The sequence below is a fragment of the Papilio machaon genome, chromosome 13 (genome assembly GCF_912999745.1).
Source record: "Papilio machaon chromosome 13, ilPapMach1.1, whole genome shotgun sequence".
NCBI lineage: Eukaryota > Metazoa > Arthropoda > Insecta > Lepidoptera > Papilionidae > Papilio > Papilio machaon.
In genome coordinates this window covers 2,219,780-2,240,839 of record NC_059998.1, presented here as the reverse complement: position 1 = coordinate 2,240,839, position 21,060 = coordinate 2,219,780, and the positions used below count along the sequence as shown (strand labels likewise).

At 33.1% G+C, this 21,060-nt stretch overlaps 5 protein-coding genes across 5 annotated transcripts; 1 reads left to right on the top strand and 4 right to left on the bottom strand.

Annotated features, from left to right (window-relative positions):
- Positions 1-531: 531 nt before the first annotated feature.
- Positions 532-1,492, bottom strand: LOC106717916 (essential MCU regulator, mitochondrial). Its single transcript, XM_014511876.2, has one exon. The coding sequence runs from the start codon at positions 1,383-1,385 to the stop codon at positions 1,119-1,121; it is 267 nt and encodes an 88-aa protein (XP_014367362.1). The 5' UTR covers positions 1,386-1,492; the 3' UTR covers positions 532-1,118.
- A 115-nt stretch (positions 1,493-1,607) lies between these two features.
- On the top strand, positions 1,608-5,616 carry LOC106717748 (ADP-ribosylation factor-binding protein GGA3). Its single transcript, XM_045680598.1, has 8 exons — positions 1,608-1,747; positions 1,816-2,114; positions 2,199-2,468; positions 2,863-3,073; positions 3,619-3,906; positions 4,220-4,346; positions 4,559-5,144; positions 5,273-5,616. The coding sequence occupies exons 1-8, from the start codon at positions 1,711-1,713 to the stop codon at positions 5,483-5,485; spliced, it is 2,031 nt and encodes a 676-aa protein (XP_045536554.1). The 5' UTR covers positions 1,608-1,710; the 3' UTR covers positions 5,486-5,616.
- Positions 5,617-7,228: 1,612 nt separating this feature from the next.
- LOC106717836 (target of rapamycin complex subunit lst8) lies at positions 7,229-9,952 on the bottom strand. The gene is made up of 8 exons (XM_014511761.2): positions 9,801-9,952; positions 9,592-9,731; positions 9,198-9,350; positions 8,994-9,055; positions 8,660-8,813; positions 8,181-8,371; positions 7,963-8,105; positions 7,229-7,353 (listed from the first exon to the last, which is right to left on the bottom strand). The coding sequence occupies exons 1-8, from the start codon at positions 9,817-9,819 to the stop codon at positions 7,238-7,240; spliced, it is 978 nt and encodes a 325-aa protein (XP_014367247.2). The 5' UTR covers positions 9,820-9,952; the 3' UTR covers positions 7,229-7,237.
- A 1,296-nt stretch (positions 9,953-11,248) lies between these two features.
- LOC106717824 (high mobility group protein D) lies at positions 11,249-12,674 on the bottom strand. The gene is made up of 4 exons (XM_014511745.2): positions 12,576-12,674; positions 11,775-11,937; positions 11,555-11,701; positions 11,249-11,477 (listed from the first exon to the last, which is right to left on the bottom strand). Exons 2-4 carry the CDS (start codon positions 11,922-11,924, stop codon positions 11,409-11,411), a joined length of 366 nt encoding a protein of 121 aa, XP_014367231.1. The 5' UTR covers positions 11,925-11,937; positions 12,576-12,674; the 3' UTR covers positions 11,249-11,408.
- Positions 12,675-14,787: 2,113 nt separating this feature from the next.
- LOC106717807 (FACT complex subunit Ssrp1) lies at positions 14,788-20,577 on the bottom strand. Its single transcript, XM_014511725.2, has 13 exons — positions 20,394-20,577; positions 20,132-20,317; positions 19,634-19,849; positions 18,863-19,041; positions 18,389-18,628; positions 17,875-18,003; positions 17,339-17,500; positions 17,062-17,194; positions 16,614-16,789; positions 16,303-16,411; positions 15,968-16,165; positions 15,439-15,717; positions 14,788-15,018 (listed from the first exon to the last, which is right to left on the bottom strand). The coding sequence occupies exons 1-13, from the start codon at positions 20,442-20,444 to the stop codon at positions 14,914-14,916; spliced, it is 2,163 nt and encodes a 720-aa protein (XP_014367211.2). The 5' UTR covers positions 20,445-20,577; the 3' UTR covers positions 14,788-14,913.
- Positions 20,578-21,060: the final 483 nt, after the last annotated feature.

The following is a 21,060-nucleotide window of genomic DNA, read 5'->3' as shown; positions in this document are numbered from 1 at the left end:
ATCGAGTATATTTATCTTAAACTAATATATTATAATTTAATAAAATTGCTTATTTAAAGTTATTAATACTATAATGTTTTGCAAACTAGTAAATGGTCCTTGAAAAGTTTAAAAGTATGTGAAGATTGCATAATTTTTTTTTGAAGATAGATAATTATTATCAGTCAAGAATGACAAGTGGGCACAAGCTTTTCTTAAGGATTCCAAAAAGGTCAACTAACCCACCTAAATTGTTCAAACTTACCATATAAAGAACAAAATTTTAGAAAGTATTATCAAAAAGTATTAGTTGTTGATTTTTTCACTAGTCAACTTTTATTTGTATTTAAATTTAAATATGAATATAATTTTATATAACATTTATATACCGAGACATTAATTTAAACAAATTAAATAATTGCTTTTGAATGATTTTCAGTAATAAGATCAATATAGTAAAAAATGTTTGGTATTAAATAATTAAAATGTCACAGAACCTAAACATAATTGCCATTTGTAATCCTAAATGTAATGATTTTATAATTGCTCTACTTCGGTAGAGCTTGATATTCACATTAATCTAGGCTTTTCAAAAGATGTTGATCTTTAAATAAAAGACTGATTATTGCAATCAATAACTTTATTTGCCATTTTCAACTTAGAAAAATAAACAAGTGAGATGAGATTACTGTCATACCTTATTGCTATCAAGAGTAACATTGACTAGGTGAGCAGAAACTGCTTAGGAGTTACTCTGTTTTGCATTGTACTGTGCATTTATAAACTGCGCCATTTATCACTTCAGTCAACTGTACATAGGATGCTGTAAATGTTTGTAATTGTCTGTACTTACAAATTAAATATTGTAAATATATAAATTAAGATGTTTTACAACAGGAATTGTTAACACATTATAAATATCTTAGCATAAGTTATTGAGAATTCAATGACATGAGCACAAAATTATGCATCAATGTAGCTTTCATAACTTTTAAATAAAAAAAACTATCCAACATCATTGAGTTTTACTGTCTTTACCTCAAATCTATAACAAACAAAATATAAGCACTTATTTAAAAATATTTTTAACTATATATAAGTATTCATTTCGATCATTTGCATTAATTTTAAGTAATACTTTAATCGTCGTCATCATCATCGTCCGAAGGGACAAACAATTCATTCTCCTCCAAAAAGTTGGCAATATTCTTACTAATCGCGGCTCCGATTAGGAGGCCAGGGACTACAGCACACACTATGCTGAGAAGACCGAATGGTGTTTTCTCAGGTTCTGGAAGAATAGCCCCAGTTGGAGTTGTTGTTGCTGATCTTCGTTGCACGAGTTGTTCATGTCTGGAGATATTCTTAGATTGGGTAACAAGTCGAGTGAGCCGAGTTAATGCCATTGTATCCAAAAAGATGTGAAAAATACTTAAAAACTATATTTAGCTTATTGAATCGATTGTTTTCAGGATGACAAATGTGACAAAATTTTTGGATAATGACAATGACAGATGATTAACACAGACTATGTAATGGTAGTTCTAAAATCACATTGGAATCCAATCCAAGCGACGATAATCTATGGACACACTCTTTTATATTATCTTCTCCCATTTATTTATTGACTGACATTCTAATTTGTCAAAATTTTCAAATAAACAATTAAATGTAAGATGAACGTGTAAAGATTAGGAAATAGGAAAATAGTATAAAGAAAAGTACTTCAAAATGAATATTACCTTGACAAGCTTAGAAGCTTTAATTTGTAAGTAAAGACAAGTTAATTGAACTATTTTTCATTTAACAGGTGATAACTTTTTTACTTTTTGTTAGTGAAAGCAACTCATGAAAGTCTGCCACATCCCGATGCTGCAGCACTGGAAGCCTTTTGTACTATCATGAAAGATTCAGTAGACGGTCCACAACTTGCTGCTCAGGCTCTTGCTGCTCGAATTCAGTCTCAAAACGCACGCGAAGCTCTACTCGCGTTGTCGATGCTCGATCGCTGTATGCGACGTTGTGATATAACATTCCAAAATGAAATTGGTAAATTTAGATTTCTCAATGAAATGATAAAACTTGTATCACCGAAATATTTAGCTAATAGAACATCACATGAAGTACAGACCAGAGTAAGTCGCCAACAAAAGTAGATAGAATAATAATATTGCTATTTTGCTGGCTTTGATAACATCATTTATCTTTTTAATATCCAGGTACTACAGTTATTATATGCCTGGTCTACACAATACCCAAAAGAGACAAAGTTCAAAGTTGCATATGATATGTTAAGAAATCAAGGTGTGGTGAAGGAAACTCCGCCTCCATTGCCTCCAGAGGATGCTCCCTTCTCTGCGCGGCCAAGAGCTAAAAATGCAATATTTGAGGATGAAGAGAAGTCAAGATTATTGCAGAAACTACTTCAAAGTAAAAGGCCTGAGGATCTACAGCATGCAAATAAGCTAATTAAAACTATGGTCAGAGAGGTAAGTAACTGGCAGTACTTAGTCAGCTTATACCATACAGAATAAAGTATTGTATTCATCATATTAGTTTGCTACTGATTTTGATGTATAGTTGAACCAGGATAAGAGAAAAACCTGTATAAGCCAGTCATTGTCCAGTCCCAACAGATAACTTTCATAAACAATAAACTAGGGTTAGAGAGAAACTTCTATAAGTAGGAAAATATTGAGGTCCCTTGGACTCATGTTTACCCAAGTTCAACTGTATTTAAAAAGAATTTTTGTCCATGTTCCGTGTCCCAAAATGACGAAAAGTGCATTGCAGAAATTGCTTTGGCCACACCAAATGGAAGTCCGTGATCTCTGCCTACCCCACTGGGTTACAGGCGTGAGTTGTGTGAATTTTGTTACATAGGAGGAGCGTCGTAATGAAGCGAATAGCTTACGCGCTCAGGAGGTAGGCGCAGCGCTGGACTGTGCGGGCCTGCTGCGCGACATGTTGGCACGTGCTGCGGACGCTTCCCATGATGAAAAGCAACTCATACACGAGCTTCACGCAAGTTGCGCAAGGCTCCGCCCTGCGTTGCAACGTCTTGCAGCACTTGACACACAAGCTGATAATCTAGGTATGTGTATGTAATGTAATTATGTTATTTCAACCAGTACATAATGGCCAAAACATTACAGACCTACAGATTGTGGACTTATATGGGCAGTTAAAGCTGTCTTTTTAGTTCACATTTTAGTTTCAGATTTTTTAACATAAGTAAATATTAAGAAAACAACATTGATTAGACATATGGAAACAAAAAACTTGAGAGGTGTCAAGGGACACCCGGATGGAACGAAGTTCCTTTCAATTAATTAGTGAAGGATCCAATGTTTATTCTATGAATAAAAAAACTTAAGTCTTCACAAGAAGTACATTTTATTTCTATGAATTTTCGTTATATATTGTCACGTTGTTGCCATGGTGAAGTAGCGCTCATTCGTCGTTAACATACTTACTATAGCAAACAGTGTCGTGACAACTTTTCGTAAGAATTTTTTCCGTCTAGCCCCCTTTCACAACGCGCGATAAGGAACTTCGTTCCAATAAAAACATATATTTAACCATTACATTTGCAATGGTGTTATGATGTCATAATCTTCAAAAAAACATACTTTTCAGATGATATACTTCACGCACATGATGTGTTGGTGGAAGTCTCGGAAAAGTATCAAGAATTTGTTTCACAGAAAACACCACAATTGAAAGGAGCGAAAGATATGCAAGTCACAAATCATGACACATTATTAGATTTTGCTGGGGCAATAATTAATAAAAATGTTGATGTTGCAAAAACTACTGCAACGGTCAACAAGGCTAATGTAATAGATGAATTGGGAGATATATTTTCACATGGAAGTAGTTCAAATATTGCTGCACCATTGAAACCCGTCAGTCTAATACAAAATGGTAAGTAACATAATGGCATTATTTCCTACAGATATTGGAGTTGCCCTTCTAATTTACTAGCTGTCGCCCGCGACTTTGTCCGCGCGGAATTTAAAAAGAACTTAATAAGTAGCCTATGTGTTCTTCCAGACTATATCATGTATGATATACACAGATCTTGATGAAATTTGGCACAGATGTATCTGTAAATTTCATCAAGATCTGTTCATCAAATACATCCATACATTCATCCATCCAAACATTCGCATTTATAATATTAGTAAGATGTAAGTATTTTATTCAGCTGATAGTAATTTTTCATTAAAATTTCCAGAAGACATTGATCTCTTAGGTGATAAGACAAATAAGGCTGAAGGCTGGAATCAATTAGACAGTCTCGGAGAGCAGTTGCTAAAACAATCCTTGCCTGAAAACGCCAAACGTATTGATAATTTTAGTGGGTGAGTTTTAATAAAAAAATTCAAACATAAATTAATTTTTTTTCACATTATTTCTGTCATACTCATTTTATATTATTAAAAAATAAAATGTTTTAATTTTCTAAATCGAAGATATTTATTTAGGAATCCATATTATTTTAGTAATTTACTAAACTAGAAACTTACATTTCGAAATATGTATTTTTATAAGTAAATACAATTTTTTTTTTTAGTAAACAAGTAAAAAAGATATCTATGAATGCTTTGGAGGTATCTTCACCCAAACACGAACAGCAAACAACAAATGATAGTTCATTATTTGATTTGGACTTTTTCATCAAGAAAGAAGATGAAAAAATTGACTCTCCGGAAACATCTGAAGCTGCTAAACAACTCAATGACGATGTAATGGTCGACATCACACAAAATACTGTCGATAATAGTTCAAACATTAAAGACAGTCCTTTGGACAGCATTCTAGATTTAGGCTTACCGTTAGTCAATAATGTCACAAATGTTGACATAGAATCGACAGTGACTAAAACAGAAGTCAATACTACTCCTGAACCAAAGGATACAACTAAAAATAATAAATACAGTGACGTGAAACCTTTGACAGATATAAATGTGACATTACAAAGTATACGACCGAGCAAAGTGCCTCCGTTGACTGTGTTTGAAGAAGAGGGCGGCCTAACCGTAGTTTTACACTTCTGTAGGGACAAACCACGTCCTGATGTCAATGTTATAGTCATTTCTACAACAAGTAAGAATACCTCGCCTATAGAGGATTATAAATTCCAAGCGGTACTTCCCAAGGTAAGTAAAATACCAGAATCTAAAAAAAATTCTTTGCACAAAAATTTTAAAAAAAAAATCTTTTTTTCAACATTTTTTTCCGCTTAAAAAATTCGTAATTTTTAATATTAATAGAATATATGTATCAGGGTTGTAAGGTGCGGTTGCTCCCGGCCTCGGGTAGCAGTTTGCCTGCGTACAATCCGTTCCTGCCCCCGCCGGCGCTGACACAGCTGATGTTGGTGGGCCGGCCCGCGCTGCACTCGCGTACACACCTCAAGTTCGTCCTCACCTACACCTGTGATGATGAGATGTACTCCGAAATGGGTGAGGCAGACAATTTACCACTAGATGATATCTAATTTATTCATTAAAAAAAACTATAAACTGATAATATTAATTGAATTATAATTTTTTGAGGTGCTAACCAATGATGCTAATAATTTGTTCCTCAATTTGTTTATTTGACTATAAAAACTCGCAACAATCAGCTGAGGACATAATTAAAAAAAAATAAAAAAAATTTCAAGATACATAGTTTTTGTGACAGTTTGGTTAAGTAAATAAAATTTGATCGATTTATAACGTAGGAAAGATGTTGAATAGATTTCAAAATAATAGAGTACAAAGTATCTTTTTGTCTCTTCCTCAGTTTTTTTTTTTTTTAAGAAATTGTCTGTGGTATGTTTTTAAACAGGTGTTTTGGATGTGTAAACTCAAAGGTTTATAAGTTGAGGATTTTTTTTTTAATCGAAAAACTTGACTATTGTATCAGATAAGTATGTATCGTGCAATGTAATTTATTTAGCCTCATATATGTACTTAAATAACAAATATGTTACATATTTGAATTTTTCATACGTTTTTAGTTCATTTATTGAATAAATTCTATAAAAGAAGTTTTTCTTGTTCGCTTTATCTGATGCCGTATAAAATTGATCAATTATATTCTAGTCTAAATTATTTTAATTTTTTATATGAAAATAACATCCCAAAAATACTTATTAACATTTTAAGAAATAATTATATGTTAAGTCATTATTTGTTATAACATAATGTGGAAGTTTAGTAATATGTCTGAAAGTGTAACAAAAATTAAAACTATTTCTAAATAAATACCTAATCCTGTTGTGCGATGCAATGCCACAGGAAAAAAAAATAGATATAGATTTTTGTGCCAGAGATTCCACTTAAACTTTCATAAAAAAATACAAACATTGTTTGCTTATTTATATAAAAAATGTGCATTTAACAAAAAAAGACATAAATTATCTCAACTTCAATTATTTTATATAATTTTTAATCATGTATTTTAGTTATAAAAAGTAACGTAACGAAACAAATATATTACTGTGATAAGTTTGTCAAAGCATCACCTTTTTAAAAATAAAGAACATAGATAACAAACATTACTTACATTTATTTTTTTTAGCATTTCGCTTAAATAAATGATGAAATGTGATGTAATTTAATTTGATGTACAGTATTGCGAAATATCTGACGATACTTCCAGATTATTTAGAGGAATAAAAAAGCAAAAAAAAAAAATTAATTACTGTATTAAGTCCATTGCCATCTTAGATGTTTCCTAATTATGAATGCATATTATATACATAAAATTCAAATTAAAAAATACGTGTATTTGGTGATACTGTAATCAATGTAATTATAACTAAAAAAAAACTAGATCTGTTTAAGCTTTTAATATATTAAGCTTTCCTTGCTTTGATAAAATAAAACGACTGTAGTGTATATTTTTGTTTTATTTTGTAGAAAATAACATAATTAATTTGTTACTTAAATTGTAACATTTACTTAGTAAATGCGAACACAATAATACAGTGGTATTTACAAACGGATATAAAGTGTGTATTCACACAGCGAGGACATTTCCACGTTAAATATAACAGTAGAACTCCACTGCCTTAATTGCATTTATACATATCAGTTTTCATTCTCTTTGACAAAGCGAAGACTACAATATATGTATATGTCATGACAGTAGAATTCCACTGTCATCTAAATATATATTAAAACTTATATTTAAAGTTTCCAAAAATGCCATAGCATACAAGCTGTGGAATCCTTTATTTTAATTTGTCTCTTATAATGGTCTACACAGCTTGATCTCTAAATGCTAAAGCAGTTATCGGTTTCTGATGTCCGCAGTATTCCCTTTCCAATGTACCCTTCTCGAGATCCCAAAGTCTGGCATAGCTGTCTGATGAACCTACAATATACATTTGCATATTGATTGATGCCAAAAGGTAGGAAATTACTTACTTATAGATATTTCAGCTTTATCTAATATATAAAAGAAAGTTGTGTTAGTTACACTATTTATAACTCAAGAACGGCTGAATCGATTTGACTGAAAATTGGTGGGCAAGTAGCTTAAAACCAGGAAACGGACATAGGATAATTTTTACCCCGTTTTCTATTTTGTATTCCGCGCGGACGGAGTCGCGGGTAAAAGCTAGTATTAAGATAAAAGTGTACTTTTTCACATCAAAAACGGACATAACTTGTTTCTACAGCAGTGCATACTACATTAACAAAGATAAAATAGGTTTTAAAATAGTTACATTAGGATCAATGACACAGAGCATAATCAATGTTACTAATGCGAATGTTTAGATGAATGGATGTTTGTTTGATAGTACTTCCAAAATGGCTCAAAGGATCTTGATGAAATTTAGCACTGATGTAGTAGGTTTTCTTATTAAAACTGGGCAGACGAAGTCGCGGGCGACACCTAGTGGTTTTATACATATGGATATGTATAAATAGTGCTTAATGCGTATCTAGTGACATGTTAAGATTAGCATGTAGTATTTACCAGTGAAGAGGTAGTGTGAGTCGATACTGAAGGCAGCGTCCCATACCCAGCGCTGCGCGTCATGCCGCAACTCGCGTAGTAACGACCAGTCACTAGTGCGCCATACACGAGCCGAACAGTCACCCGACGTCGTCACCAACATACTGACACCACAACACATTAGTTATCAATAAAACGAAAGCATTTGAATATATCAACAATGTAGTAGTGACACCAACGTGGAGTCTGGACTGAATTTGCAGCGCAGAGCGTATTTGTTGTGGGCACGCAGATGTTTGCGGGGCGCTGGACGCGGCGGACTGCCTGCTAGTGACCATACGTAGCAGCTACCCTTGTTGTTCACCGCCGCCATCAGCTTCCCCGATGGATCAATTGCTATATCCTGAATGGATGCCTCCGCCTCGGGGATCTAACAAACACAATTTAAAAAGTCTATATCCTTTTGTTCTCCTCCTCACTATATAAAGACAGTGTGTTTGCAATTCATTTCATTAATTAAGTTGACGGGCTTGATAATCAAATTCTTTTGTAGTAAAATTAAATGTCAATATTTTTTATTTTTAGCCACCTAATTTAGCAGTAGGTTACTGCAACATTGGTTTTGCCTGAAATTTCTCTCTATGTTGTATATTTATATTTATTCAATTTGCATATGACAACAAACCTTAGTCATATAAATTAGTATGTTAAAAATTACCAGTTGTTCATTGTGATCAGTCTTGAGATCCCATATGTGTATGATGCCGCTCTGCCCACCCACCATGATCTGTGACTGGTCGGGATGCAGTACCACCGCATTCACCGGCGCCGGCACTTCGAAGATTCGCTGGCACTGAAACGGCCGCCCTGCCCTACAAACCCAACAGTTACACAATTTTTTATCAAATATATTAAAAATGTACAAGACTTTTACACACAAAATTAACCAGTATGTTCACTATTTTGTAACTTTTGTTTTATAACGAATAAATAGCTCTTTCCTATGTAGTGATAAGTTATGTAATAAATAAATGGAAACGATTAAAAAGTACCTTAGATCCCATATCCTTGCTGTGCAATCTTCACCTCCTGTGTACATCCACTGCCCATTCTCCTGTAAGAACCATAAAATTAAATTCATCAAGTTTTTAAGACTTTGAATAATTTCTTTAGCTTTTGTTATCATGACAGCTATGCTATTAAAACTGTTGTTAAATTCTATATGTATTTTATTAATTAAAACATAATTAACTCACCTGGAAACCTACTCTTGATACATTTTTAGTAATGGCCTCAAAGTTCATGACTGGATCTGGATTGGCACTGGCCAGATCATACATCCTGATGTGCTGATACCCACATGCAGCTACCATTTGGCCATTTGGTGTTATTTCCAAATCGTTGACTTGCTACAAGCAAAGAAAATCATGTTATCTATTGTACTTATAGCTTTAAAATAATAATAATTTATTAAATAAAGAATAATAATGGATTATTTTGTGTTTATTTTCCGAAGGAATGAACCCTAAGCCACCTCTTCTCTCTTCTATATGTTGCTAAATTAAATAAAACATTAAAGAGTGCGTGACTGTGTCATTAATGAAAACGATTTAGATTGCTCGGTCACAGAACAAATACAAAAGTAATTACAGAGTCCGGGTGTTGCATAGTACGTAAACAGACTCCGCTGTGCGCCTGCCAAAGCTTGATTGTGTGATCATAACCTCCAGTAACCAGTGCCACTTGTGTTCCACCACCGACACCACCAGGACCGTCCCCAGACATTTTACCTAAATAAAAATTACGAAAATTACTCAATATCACAGTATAAATAAAAATCGTGATTAATTTATACTTACTAGATTGTAATTGAACCATCCAGAATATAGCAGTCAAATAATTAAATAGGATAATTATGGATAAAACTAATTTTAATTAAATTTTAGATTTTTGTTAAAATATTTTTGTTTACAATATATATGACAAGTGAACTTGCATGACATTTGACATGTGTTTGACCAAAGCAAAATTTTTTTAAACAAAAAGTGTCTCACTCAAAGAGTGTGTACCCGTTTAACTACTTTGTACAAAATTTAATTTAAAAAATATCGTATTAAACTAATCGCGTAACGTCCGAAATTCTGAGGGGTAGGCAGAGATAACAGTTATTTATATATTATTTTTCTAACCAATTCAATAATTCTGTTAAGTATACTGTACAAGAGCAGCAATATTGTATTTCGGTAAAATGTAGTTAATTTTACATTCAATGGCAAAATATAAAGATTATCAATGTAACATAAAATTTATATTTCGTAAACAAAAAGCAAATTCGCATATAAGCTCTGTGACGGAAACAAGAATTTATTGATTTTTAAAATGTAATTGACTTTTCTCTAAAGCTGGCAGCATTGATAGCGACGCTGTATTGACAATTCACTTAGTGCGTCATCAAAAACATGATGCCATTTTTATTAGACGTTTTGAAATAACCTCATTAAAAAAAAGAGGTGACTTTTTAGAAAGTTAGAAGAAATTTCGAAGGACGAATAATTCTAGGAAATGTTGATAGGGACAGGGGACTATCAAGACCACTTTTTATATGAAATTACTTTATTGAACATGTAAAATCCGTATTGACATGAGGAATGCTATTTCTCATTTATAATAACACAAATGTAAAATTTAAGAGACTAATCACATTGAAAACCTACCTATAACTAACTTAAAATACAACATACATCAATTTCCTAAATTATTTAAATTGTTGAATGAGATACGAGATTGTATTCTCGCGCCGTCTTAAATTAAGGTTTGGTACCATTGAAATTTATGACAAGAGGTAGGTTTAATTAACAATAAGCCATTCACATCTCCATGAAATTGTCTCTAATTTTACATAAGGATAAAAAGATCAATCAAAACTCTTATGTCGTAACAGAAATGACCTACGGAAGATTACAGTTATGGCAAACAATTTAAAAAGCACAGCTTTTAACACAAGACAAAATGATGCCGACATAAAAGTTTTGATTAAATCAGACAAGGTACTTTCTTAAAATGAGCATCCAGGTGTCACAGCGAACTTAACGAGGGAGGGCTAACTGTACAATTCCCCAGTGTATACATGCTTAACACTTAAACATTATTTTTTTTTGAGGCTTAGAAATCTAGACCTTAGCCTGCGGTGGAACTTTCCAAACTCTGCACACAAAATGTAATCACTATATTATTATATAACAAAAAATTACATTACAAAATAATCAGAAATTTAAAAAAATCGACCAAATAAATAATTTAGCTTTTGCATTCAAAAAAAATTAGAAAATCATTATTAAGAAATATACTTATATAAAATGGTAATTCATACAGATATTGGAAAGTCAGTCCTTTTTTATTTAATTTGTAATAAATTAAGTTTAAGAAAATTATTCAATATGAACAGAAATGCCATTAAAGTTGGGAGATCAATCGCTTTCTTCTTCTTCCTCCTCACCCTCCTCTTCTTCAGACTCCTCCTTCTTCTTCTTAGATTTCTGCAAATATAAAAATATATTAGAAAAATGCACAAAGAACTTCATTGTGAATGAGTATTAAACAAATTATAACTCACAGCAGGGGCAGCGGCAGCTTTCTTGCCCTTCTTTGCTCTCTTCTGTGCCTTTTTGCCGCCACCTTCACCACCGCCTCCATTAGCATTGTATGATTCCAGATCTTTTGTGTATTGCTCTTTCGCTTTGGCAGCCTTCGCCTCCCAAACCTGGTAATGTAAAAACAGTTTAGTAGTAAAAATCAAACAAGACAATAAAACAACATAAGAATAATGTGCTTACACTTTTGTCTTCCATCGACCTCCATATTTCTCCTCCCTTTTTGGCTATTTCAGTGACTTTGAGACCTGGATTATCTGCTTTAATTTGTTCTCTTGCACTATTTAGCCATAACATGTATGCAGACATTGGACGCTTAGGCTTGTCCGTCATTTTAACTTTTTTCCTGCAAATAATTAAAGATTTTCATTAAAAATATGAATAAAAACATTCACCGAAGCCAATACTGATTCAACATCATAATAAAAGAGAGCTAACGTGCTATTGCACTATCTATATGACACAGTAAGGACGCGTTTTGGCGGGAAACATATTTACTGCTTTTCTAGGCTATTACGCATTTCTACAGAGCCATTTTCATAAAACGTGGTATGACAATATTAAAAGCTATATATTTGCAGTATTTATTAATGCAATAATCAACGAAAATAATTATCGGTCCTTATATCGAGTTCACTGGCTGTGCTTGGGTCGAAAGAGCCATTTTGTTTTCACGTACTGTGTAGAAAATACGCAATTACTGTAGATGACATAATTACCAAATAATCACTAATGTAATAACCTATAACTTGTAGAAGATCGGTTTAATACCTTTGATGGAAAAGAACCGAGAAATTAATTATTTAAAATAGGGCGTCTTGTTCCATACCCACGCGTACTAAGCGAAGTACGGCGATGCCCATAGCCATGTTTGACCGAGAATTCCAACGTGGATTGAAATATATTTCATCGATTTATGCAATAATAAACACATTTAAGAATAATTAAACACATAGAAACTGCTAAAAAATTATCAGAACTTACCTGATGGCAAAAATTTTGAAATAATTTTTGAACTGGTACACAACCAAACTGCAGACGTAGAGAACCAGAAGAAAATGTATGGAGCTCGAAGCAATGTTCCCAGTGCTAGCTAGCTTGGGTCGTCTCGCGTCGGCACATCAGCGCCATCTACGTTGAACGTGATTGGCTGACGGGTTCATTGCCGCCAACTGTAAAAAGCCAATTAAATATCTGTACGAGGAATATCCGTGACGTCTGACGTATTTATATTATTCAAAATTCAACTCTGATCCAATGCGGTTAAGTCTATATTCAGTTGCACACTTTTACTCCTTACATTTTGTGCTAAAAATTATTTTGTGCAATTTTACTTGAAATAACCATTGGATTTCGATTATATCAAGGTATAGAGGTAATCCACAGTCAAAACAATATTTTTGATACACATTTCGATATTCTTGGTATAAGAAGTATCTCAAAAAAGCGCTTAGTCCTCTTCAGGTTTCCCTTGGCAGACTTCGACCAAATTTACTCGCGCCTTATTTCAAATGCCGCCAACGTTTATTTCGAAAACATAGAAAGCGCGGCAAACGTTCGCGGGAAAGGGACACCAATAAAACAACGTTTGAAAGGCTGAGTCGCGTTTGTTTACGATTTGATATTTCAAGCAGTCTTGAGAAATAGTTTTTATTCCTTTTCATATAAGGGTGACTTACTTTTAGTACTTAAAGCCATGGCAATAAAATACATTCTTCATTTATAACAATCCGAGCAATGATTTTGTATCAACATTTTCAACACTTACGATATTAAACATTACTCATTATTCTTCAATTTCATGCCGGTATTTTCGTCAGTCGCAGGTTCAACGCATAATTCAGACAATGCTTATAAACTTTTCGATTAAAAATAAGTAAAGAATTAGATAAACTCAATGACACTAGGTACACAAGTACCTACACATTCTTAAACATTTTATAAAATACTAGCTTTTACCCGCGACTCCGTCCGCGCGGAATAAGAAATAGAAAACGGGGTAAAAATTATCCTATGTTCTTTTCCTGGTTCTAAGCTACCTGCCCACCAATTTTCAGTCAAATCGATTCAGCCGTTCTTGAGTTATAAATAGTGTAACTAACACGACTTTCTTTTATATATATATAGATGTGTATTTTTTTAATTTTTAAAGCAGCTCGCATGAGTATAAATTATTTTTCAATTTCGTAACATAGAGTTCTCACATAGTTTAGCAGACATGAGTGTGTCACAATTCTAATTTGGTTTTAAATACATATGCAAGATATAAATCTAAGGAATTATTTCTTGTTACATAGAAATCCAGAAAATAGAAACTATTTGGCAGCCATGATGGGTTCCAATTGGGGTTCCGCTGTTGCAAACATAAATTAGAGGACAAAAGAAATTACATCGTTGATGACTAACGTGAGATAATTTACTATGGGCCTATAGGGTAAACGGTTATAAAATAATACTTGGCGTTTAGATAAGTCATAAACGTTTTGTTACAAAAAACGCTATTGTGTTGTTTCAAGAAGAGTAGTAAGGTAAGACCCCTTGAAGCAAAAAAGCTTTGGGGAACGGGGACATAGAATAATAATTTTCGCGCCATATTATTCCCTTAACTGTAACGCTGCAGGTATACGACGCACCCTCTTGTGCACGTTAACTTACAAAGAAAACTAAGGGTAGGGTAGTACTGTATAATCGGGCTTTATTACACTTGGAACAAATATGTACGTTGGAACGAAATATAATTTTAATGTGGTCATTGATGAAATGTTTATTATTTTCATTTATTCGAAAACCTCTAAATAGTGGTAAAAAAAACTGGGATAAAATAAAATACAAGTCAAACATTTAAAAATTTATTGAGTAACTACAATAATTGAGAACTTATAATAATGACAAAACATCTTTTCAAACTCTCACATCACACTGGCACAAGACACCACTGGTATAGTAAACAATGCTTATGATTTTTTTTTATTGTTCATTACAAACTCTTGTTTTACAACATTCATATTCTTAAATATAACTTACCACATTTATATTTACAATTATTAACCTTCATAATTTTGAAAAGGAATTAAAGATTTTGTAGATATTCTATGATAATTAGATATTTTTTTATGTATTTTTCAAATGAAAAATCAACCAGTATTTTAACTAGAAATAAGTAATTGTTAGGTCATATAGACACTGATCTAGAAATAAGAATGGTTTTAAACAACGAAACTTCGTTCTTGTATCCAATTTAAATTTGTGTTGTGTTTTTTATAATATGTATAAACTTAATTTCAAATATTTATTAATCAATAAGTAATATCTACAGTTATGTCTAATCGCTCCCGCTCCCGCTTCCGCTTTCATTACCGGATCCCGAAGACGCTTCCGCTTCTGAAGAAGAGCTCTTGTCTTTCTTTTCCTTTTTCGAATCCTTGGACTGCAAAAAAAACAATTGAAAATTATTAAAATAAAAATCAGCCATTATATGAAAATGGAAAACCATTACAATAAAAAAATGGAAATTAAAATATTTATAAGCAATTTTATAAAATTTTGGATTAAAAATGCTGTATTCCTTGTTTATAAAGTTGAGTCTTAGTTGTTATGTAATAAAAATCATTCTAATATTATGAAAGCGAATGTTGAAATGGATGGATGTTTGTTTGACGGTATCTCCGGAACGGCGCAACGGATCTTGATGAAATTTGGCACAGATGTGGACCATAAGTCTGGGAGAACACACAGGCTTATTACGTCTTTTTTTTTTAATTCCGCTCGGACGGAGTCGCGGGCGACACCTAGTACATATATAAAAATAAGTACAATCGTGGATACATTCAAAATTTAATGTTCTTACATCTTTGTTATCCTTCTTCTTTTCCTTGTCAGAGTCAGAGGAGCTGTCGTCGTCCTCAATGTACTCCTTGCTGGTGAACTTGCCGCTGGGGGGCGCTGCGGCTGCGGGCTTTGACTTCTTGGAAGGCGGCGGCGCTTTACTCTTCTTGTCGGCCGCCTTACGCTCCTTCTCCGCAGCCTTCTTCTTCTGTTTAAATTCGTCTGCCGCTCCGCTATCTTTATACTTCTTCATAGCTGTGTTGTATTCTTCTTTCGCCTTACTCGCTTTCTCCTCCCACTCCTTAAAATTAGATACATAATGATTTATTAATAATCCATATAAAACCTATTGGATTTTAACTAATTCAACGAATATCCTGTGTAAAATTATTAATACAAAATACAATTGACCTACTTTGAAATATATATTTTTTTCTCATAATTTGGTGACTAGAGAATTGAAGCATTTCTAGTTAATAAAAAAAATATTTTGTAATTAAATGCGTTCTTATACAGATGTGACAACAATTGAATTTCTCTATAATACTAACAGATTTATCTTTGAGGTCACGCCAAAGCTCGCCACCCTTCTTAGCGATCTCTGTGACTTTGAGTCCGGGGTTGTCTTCTATTATCTTCTTCCTGTTCTCGTTCAGCCACAACATGAACGCGGTGACGGGCCGTTTGGGGGCGTTCGCGTCCTTCTCCCTTTTCTTTGACTTCTCTTTTCTCTTGCGAGGCGCTTCCGACTGCGGAAAAATAATTTCAGGTATTTTTGTTGGACTATTCATAGGTTTAAAATTGATGAGAATGGACTGAACTAATATTTTCATCTATTTTAATAAAAAAATAATGCACTTATTTAATAAATAAAAATAAAACTTACGATTGTGATTGTTTTCTTAGGTTTCTTCTCTTTTTTCTTTTCTTTCTTACTTTCGTTGGATGCCCCTGATGCGTCAGAGTCTTCGGACGAAGACGGATTCGTGTCGTACCTAAATAAATTTAAATTAAACACATTTTATATATGTCTGATAATTTTTTATGTGAAATTTTATAAAAAAAACAACTAGGTTCCCAAAAATAACGTGAAAATTTACGCATAAATACAAATATAAATCAGCCTTTGAAAAAGAGGTACAAAAGTTCTGCGTAAACCGCACAGTTGAGAAATAGCAGATGGCAAAGCATACTGACTCCTCAGCGACGTCGCTCTGGTTAGCCTTGTCAGGGTTGAAGTCCTCGTCGGTGCTCTCGCTGTCGGAGTCCCCGGAGTCACGCTCCTTGGCTTCAGCCTTCACACGCTCCAGGTACGCGTCCGGCTCCTTCTCTGTGTCCGAGTCGCCGAAGTCGTCGTCGTATAGCGCCTTGTCCTACACAATAGCAATCAGTAAATAACAGCAAGAAAACCTTTCAAGGTCAAAGCATAACAAGATAATAACTAAAAAGTTTAAAAATTATTTGCCTTGTTTTTAAAACATATAGAAACCTCTATTGATTACTATATTTTGTGTCTTTGTCTAGCAGTGGATTGACACTGGCTGATGATGATGTTGAACCATTAATCATATTTTATAAGAAAATTCAACATTTTAAATATGTTTGAAATTAGAAGATGAAAAATTATTAAAAAAAAAAAACTAACATTCTTGCCAGTATTCTTGACGTGCAGTTTCTTTGACGTGATGTAATCAAAGAGCTTGTCATACTCTCCCTTCTCTATGCTGCTGAATGTATGAATGCTGCCAGACTTCAATTCTATTTCAAAGTCGAAAGATCTGGAATGCACAAAATACGTTATTTTAACAAATATTCATGATGACATCTTTGTCATTCTGTTTGATAAACCAGAGACTACAATATGTTTCAGTACAAGTGTCATAGCAGTGGAAACATTCTTACAACATGTTTATACAACTCACTTGGTGGATGAAGCGCCGCCTCTAGCGAAGTTGACTGAGGCAATTTCTTCAAAGCGAATGTGAACGGGCGGCTTGTGTACATAAATGAACCCTTTCTCTAACGGGTACAGATATCCCGCTGCTGCCTTGTACGAGCATGCTATAGCAGGTGTCTTGTGGTGACTGAAATATAATGTGCACAGGTTAAATCTATATAGTACCCGATGTTCTAGTTGGCATCACAAACAGAACCATACTTTTGTTCCTAAAGTGGCAAATTAAATGTCAATAAGAAAAAATGATTGCTATAATCTTCTTATCTATATATATATATATATATATATAAAAGAAAGTCGTGTTAGTTACACTATTTATAACTCAAGATCGGTCTAACTGATTTAGCTGAAAATTGATGGGGAGGTAGCTTAGACATAGGAACTTTTTTATCTTGTGTGCATTTTTTTATTCCGCGCGGACGGAGTCGCGAGTAAAAGCTAGTAGATTATATTAGTCTTTAAGATATTTAACAATTTTTCTTCTTCAATTAAACTTCTTACCCCAAGAAGTCTCCAGGTCCAGTGACTCTTCTGTTTATAATGACCTTCATAATTTTAGCAAGCACTTCATAAGTAGGACCCGACAGCTCTTTGCTTATTTTACCTTCGTATTTTTCTGTCAATTCTTCCCTAGTAAACAGTTAAGGACATATAATTAATAAAACATAACTAAAATATATTTAATAACTATTACATTTTTTTTTGCTAAATGCACAAAAAAAAAATTTGCAAAATAGGAGTTTCATTTCCTTCATAACAATCCATTCAATGATTCAACAACATAAGAAAACATACAAACATTGTTTTTTTAATGTTACTAATATTATAAATGCGAATATTTAGATGGATGGATGTTTGTTTGAAGGTATCTCCGGAACAGCTCAAGGGATCTTGATGAAATTTGGCACAGATGTATAACATAGTCTGAAAGAACACATAGGCTACTTATTGTTTTTTTTAAATTCCACGCGGACGGAATCGCAGGCGAAAACTAGTTGATATAGAACAAACTTACTCTGTAAATGGTAATTCCAAACTTGTCTCCTCTTCAATACCAAATAAAAGCACTAGATAATGATACCTAGTTTGACCTTGTTTAATCGGAGGGTCCAATGACACAACAAAGAACATCTGCCTTGTATCCTTATGTGGAAGAAGAAACAGTCTTAGTACTGTAGACATGGGTATCTTGTAATCAAATGTTTTACCATGCAGTTGGAAGAAAGTCTGAAATACTTTGATGTCATAGCGACCACTGAAAAATACAACAAAATTATTATTACAACACAACCTTTTAAGTTGGTTATATACATTGAAGAATCTTCCAGAATATAATGACAATTAACCTTTCCTCGGTAGTTTTATGGGCTTATAAATACTTAGGCTACTTACTATAAAAGTAACAATGATATAGTGAAATACAAGATAATATATTTAGTCAACCATATAGTAGAAAAAATGTTAAAAAAAAAACTTTAATTTGACTTACCGAGGCGTGAGGCATTGTAGTTCCCTGAAGATAGCAATAGCATCTCCTGAGACTGATATGACACTGGCCTTGTTCATGACTTGCTGGTGGAAGGCCTCCACAGCATCCATGTCACCCGACAGTTCATTGCTTGGTATGTGAAAGCGCATCTCCATTAGTGATACAGGAGTATCATCGTTCTAAAAATATATGAAACTAATTGTAATCCCAAAAATATTTTTTTTTGTATTGTTATAATATACTAGCTTTTACCCGCGACTCCGTCCACGCGGAATAAAAAATAGAAAACGGGGTAAAAATTATCCTATGTCCTTTTCCTGGTTCTAAGCTACCTGCCCACCAATTTTCAGTCAAATCGATTCAGCCGTTCTTGAGTTATAAATGGTGTAACTAACACAACTTTCTTTTATATATATAGATGTGAAGTTTATTATCTATACAACATATTTTCACATTTCAATGTATGCAATGAAAAGAGATACATTCTTAAGAGATGTAACTCTTTTCATTGCATGGGTCAATTTTAGCTTTTTATTGTCATGTTTCATTCATGTTCATTACTGTTGATACTCATGTAAGATATTGTCATAATATCTATAAAGAAACTGATATAACAAAAGATTTGAAAACAGTCCCATCTCTCAAGAGAGCCTAAAAGATATGGAACTGTTTCCATTACACAAGTTGAAATATGAAAATAAGTGGTGTAAATAAATTTTGGTAGTGGAAACTCACACTTAGGCAATAATATATACATAAATATTTACAAACCTGATGGAATTCTAGTGTGACTTCGTTTTTACCAGTGTTGCACTGTGAGACATAGTGCAGAGGAATCTCAAAGGCAGTATTAGAGCCAACGTTGAAGCTTAGAACTGCACCATTAAACTTAGCTGTCCCCCAGTTCCAACCTTTCAGTGAAAGCTCTTTTTCCAACATATCTTTGTTATAGTTTGATTTAAAGAATTTTGCAACTTTCTCTTGTTCCTGAGAAAATGAATGTAACATGAGTTTTAAGGTTATATGGTAAAGTTAATGTGGTATCAATTATTAAATAAGCATCAATGAAGTCAGATGTTTGCTGTAAGCTTATTTTAGAATGCATTTGTAGTGATTTGTAACATAAAACAATCCAGATTATAAACAACCAGTATAATTTTCTACTTGAGTAAACTTTTCACTATAAAAGCTAGTACAGATTGAACTTAGATTGTTGTTGATACAGAGCAAAATGTATAGAAATTAAAATTACTATTTTAAATTACGTACCCCATCCTTAAATCCACCATATCTGTGTAAGGTACCATTCTTTAGAAATACTCTTAGGCCCCATGATCCAATAAACTTTTGGAAATTCACTAAATCTATATCATTTGCTGATATCTGCTCCACCTTGCCGGTTTTGCTGTTTTTGAATATTATGTTTTGGTCAGTCATTTTTAAACGACCGGGAACCTGTCAAGTACATAGTGGAATATTTTAATTTGATTTCTTTTATAAATAACAACGAAATGCTGAATTTGCGACGTACCATAGCTCCCTTTATTTCAGCTGATACATCATTGTATTCAAGAAACTCCATTGTGTTTTTTCACGTATTCAATTATATATGAGCTTATAAAAATATTTTTGTGCAATGTGTTCGTGTTTCTTTTCCTTCTTTTATTGCAATTTCCACGCGCGTTTCTGGCGGTTCACAACAAAAAACTCGCACCTGAAGTTGTCAATGTCAATTTGTCAATTAACAAATATAACTTGGCCAATGTCATGTCAAATCATCAATGGTTTTGCAGCAAATTATTTTAGTTTAAAATAATGCAAAGGAACACGGAACTCTCTAAATAGTTTCATTGACAAGATGAGAGTGGCTTTAAAATTGGTGATGATGAAAATGAAGATCTAAGGCTACAAGTTTTTTATTTTAAATATTTTTATTCTGTTGCTCTCAACCTTGTTATGTCAAATCTGTCAATGTCAATTTTAGTATGTTACACTCTCGTTGCTGCTGTGGACGTGTTGTTAACAAATTAGACGTTTCTTACCCTTATTTTTTGACTTGCGAAATTGTTTGTTTATTTGATAGTTAATGAAATAATTTAGGGTCACATTTAATAATATATGTGTTATGGTATTAAGTGTTGTGGATTTCAAGTTACAATCTAAAACAGAACGTAGACCTTGAAATTATAATCCGTAGG